This window comes from Alligator sinensis, unplaced genomic scaffold (assembly GCF_000455745.1).
Source record: "Alligator sinensis unplaced genomic scaffold, ASM45574v1 scaffold203_1, whole genome shotgun sequence".
Lineage (NCBI taxonomy): Eukaryota > Metazoa > Chordata > Crocodylia > Alligatoridae > Alligator > Alligator sinensis.
The window spans coordinates 867288-870568 of NW_005841949.1; the positions used below are offsets into that span (position 1 = coordinate 867288).

A 3281-nucleotide genomic window follows, 5' to 3' on the forward strand; every position below is an offset into this window, starting at 1 on the left:
TTGTACTTGCTGTAGGGTAAGCATGTGAATGCAAGTAGCTATGACCACATAATACCATAATGCTATAGTTTCCTCATAGTACTTGTTTGTTTAGCAATACCTAAAGGTTCCCATGCCAGTTACTGCTGTTTTAAGGTGCAGAAAGACCACATCAAAACTTTTTTCATATTTTTCTTGAATCATGACATCTTTCTAGTGGATTTTGGTTGTTGAGGCCTGCCAGGCAATAGTGTAACTACTCCAGGGTTGGCAATCAGAACACAACTCCCATATGTGAACTAGGGGGGTTACCAGAGTACTGCTAGGCCTGAGGTGTTGATGCAGGCAGCAACCAGGGGTTTAACAGAACAGTGACTGAATGTTGCTCCCTCCTTACTGCAGCTCCCATATTTTTCCGCTGCAAAATTTACCTTTACTAATTTGCCACTGCAACAAAATTTGGCAGCAGTTGCAGTGCGGGCAATGCTAGGGTCTTGTTTGGCATCTGCTCTTTTAACTCCCCAGCTGCTGGCTATGTCACCGCCACCTCCTGACAGCAGCGTGAGACTGCCAGAGACCTGTCTCCAGCCACAATATCCACAGTGACTCTTGAAGTCCCATCACAGCAGATGTTGCCCAAGGCATGAACCTTACCAGTTACACCTCTGCTACCACATGTAAAATGGTCAGCATTTGGGTTTTGTGGCCAATACTTGTCCAAGTTTCCCCTGCAACAGTCATTTTAGCTTCTGTCAGCCTGAAGCAGGTGTTTAAATATTCTTGTGACTTGTGCCCTGTTCTTGAATTAAGTTTCCACTGTAGCACCAAGAAACCTCTCATTCTTGAATGTGTTTCTTCCATCTTCTAGGTATATAGTTATTGTGGTTTGGATGCCTGTAGTCCTGTATGTCAGCTGGCTCTGCTACACTTCTCTTGGTCAGGGAAACACCAGGCTCTTCTCTTCTTTGACAACAGGTATTTAATCCCACTGCTGTATCTTTAAGAAATCAATGGAAGGGAACCATGCTTGGTCCTTTAAATGCAGGTTTTCCCCATGAGTTGCTACCAGGCTTCATTGACCTGTGCTGTCCTGTAATGTGAAGGTGACACTAAATCAGTGCATGGGAGGAGAGAGGGAACAACAGGAGGCATGACTAGCTTGCTTTTCTTTTTCTTTCCCCAGTACATTTTTCAAAATAAAATGCAGTTTGTTGCTTGGAATAGCAGTGAACTAACTCTGCATTCATATCCAGCTATTGAAATAACATTTGGCCTCTTTCTCATTGTTGACTGTGCTTCATTTAAAGGCTGACCTTGTTTATAATCTCGTCCTATGCTTTCCCTTTAATTGTACATGCAACAGGGGGCCTATCTCCATGGCCCGCCCACCTGTTCTTGGGCCAACCACCCACCTTCTCGCCCTCCAAGCCTTGATGTTAATTGATTAATTAATAGATGTCAATTAAGTGGGAGGCCACCCATTTTGCTGCCCCGATGCCAGGGGGCACTCTCCCCCACCTTCATTCAGGCTCCCTGAAACTATTTTCCCCTCTCAGGTGTGGTCCCCCTGGGACCTTTGGCTACCAGCCCTGGCCCACCTCCAGGCCAGTCAGGCCCCCAGCTCTTGGGCATCCCTCATGGTGGGCCTCTGGCCCTTTTGACCATCCTGGTCCTGGCCCCAGCATGCAACAGTCAAGGGTACTCTATCACTCAGGTTGAGTCTCTAGCCCTTTTCTGTCCCCTGGGGTCTGCCCTCTGGGCCCTACAAACACAGGGGTTACCCACCCAGTGGTGGGGGCTAGGGGTTAAGGCACCCCAACCCAACTTTCACCAGGGTGGTAACTGGCCTGGCATTTCCTGGGGGCTCCCACACCACTGAGAGCCCCACCAGGCCACCCACTCCTGGCAGGGTGCAGTTTTAGGTCATGCCCAGGACCAGGAGCCTCCTAACCATCCCCTACAGCTCCTCCCTTACCTCCAGATATAGATCTCAGCAGACCTCTGGCTAGGCAATGTTGTTGCCTAGCCTCTAGTAGCTGAGCTTCCCTGTTTATATAGACAGCCCCTGACTCAAAATGGCTGCCCTCATCAGGCACCTGGTGGCTGCCAGCTCCAGGCCCTTAAAGTGGCAGGCACACACAGTGCCCTGACACAGTACAGTTCGTGACCTGGACCCACATTCACTTGGCTACTGAGGTCTTACTGTGGGGGCTGCTGTTGGGAGTGTAGGCTGCATAGTCTGTTGTCATCTTCTTATGTGAATTTGCTTTTTAGGTGAGACATTTATCAAAATATTGACAAGGAATTACTGTCCTACACTGGTACCTTATGCTGAATTTCAGCAACACTTCTTTGCTGTAAATCCAGCTCCAAATGGCCTCATTCCCTAAGTACATAAAATGGTCTCAGTAGTCTGGAATGGTTTTAAAAACAAATGGAGCAAGATTCTCCACAATTGACTTTGGCATTCTTTGACACAGCTGCAAATCATTGTACTCTGAATACATAACTAGCCAAACCAAACTAAGGAACCCACAGGCTCTGGAGATGACAGAGCCCAGCTCTGGTGGCCTCCAGCTTGCTGTACTAAAATGTACCCAGTTTTGCCACTGAAAGTAAGAGATAGAAACAGCAATGTCATTCTGCAGCCCACCAGAATTGTTAATCTCATTGTTTAGTGCTGCTGGTACTGAACAGGCCTTTCACAACGTGGTGTTTGTTCATACGCAGTTCTTGCAATTGGATCTCCCACTGTCTGCCTTCCAGGCAACAATTGTAGTTAGTTGCATGGCATCTCAGAGCTGTTTGTGTTGTTTGTTTTTAGCATGCTGTTTTCCTCCCCTTTTAATTGAATTACTTTTGAAATGCCATTTAGTACCAGCATCAGTTGTATCAAGGGTAGAGGGGAATCTCCTCCTCTTGGCAGGCTGACTCAATGTGAAGTGGCATTGGCCCAGCAGCATGCACTTGAGCTGGTGGTTTCACGGGGCAGAGAGTGGGTGCATTGAGGGTGTGAATTACAAGGGAGCTTGGGGAGCTGAGCCCCACCCCATAAGAGACGAGAGCCCTCCTGTAAGATTTGAACATCATAACTGGGAGCGGGGGGTCGGTCTCTGGTCAGATTGCTCCTTCCAATGAACCGGTTTAATTTTTTTTGCAGACCCCCCCCATCAAAGTATAATTTGAACTCTGGGTGCATTTGGAAATAGCTGATAGCTGATGGAAGAATGACAGTTCCCTTTCACAGTAATGTTTGTTCCCCCCGCCCCCCCAGGCAGAATGAACATGAAACCTTTTTTGGG

The 3281-nt window shown here is 47.7% G+C and overlaps 1 protein-coding gene across 1 annotated transcript in view; it reads left to right on the forward strand.

Annotated features, from left to right (window-relative positions):
• The window catches only part of FA2H (fatty acid 2-hydroxylase), a 94544-nt gene that overhangs the window by 74278 nt on the left and 16985 nt on the right, over window positions 1-3281 (forward strand). Inside the window, exon 5 of the mRNA XM_006020184.2 lies at window positions 848-954. Coding sequence (XP_006020246.2) covers window positions 848-954 — 107 coding nt within the window. The remainder of the gene's footprint in view (window positions 1-847; window positions 955-3281) is intronic.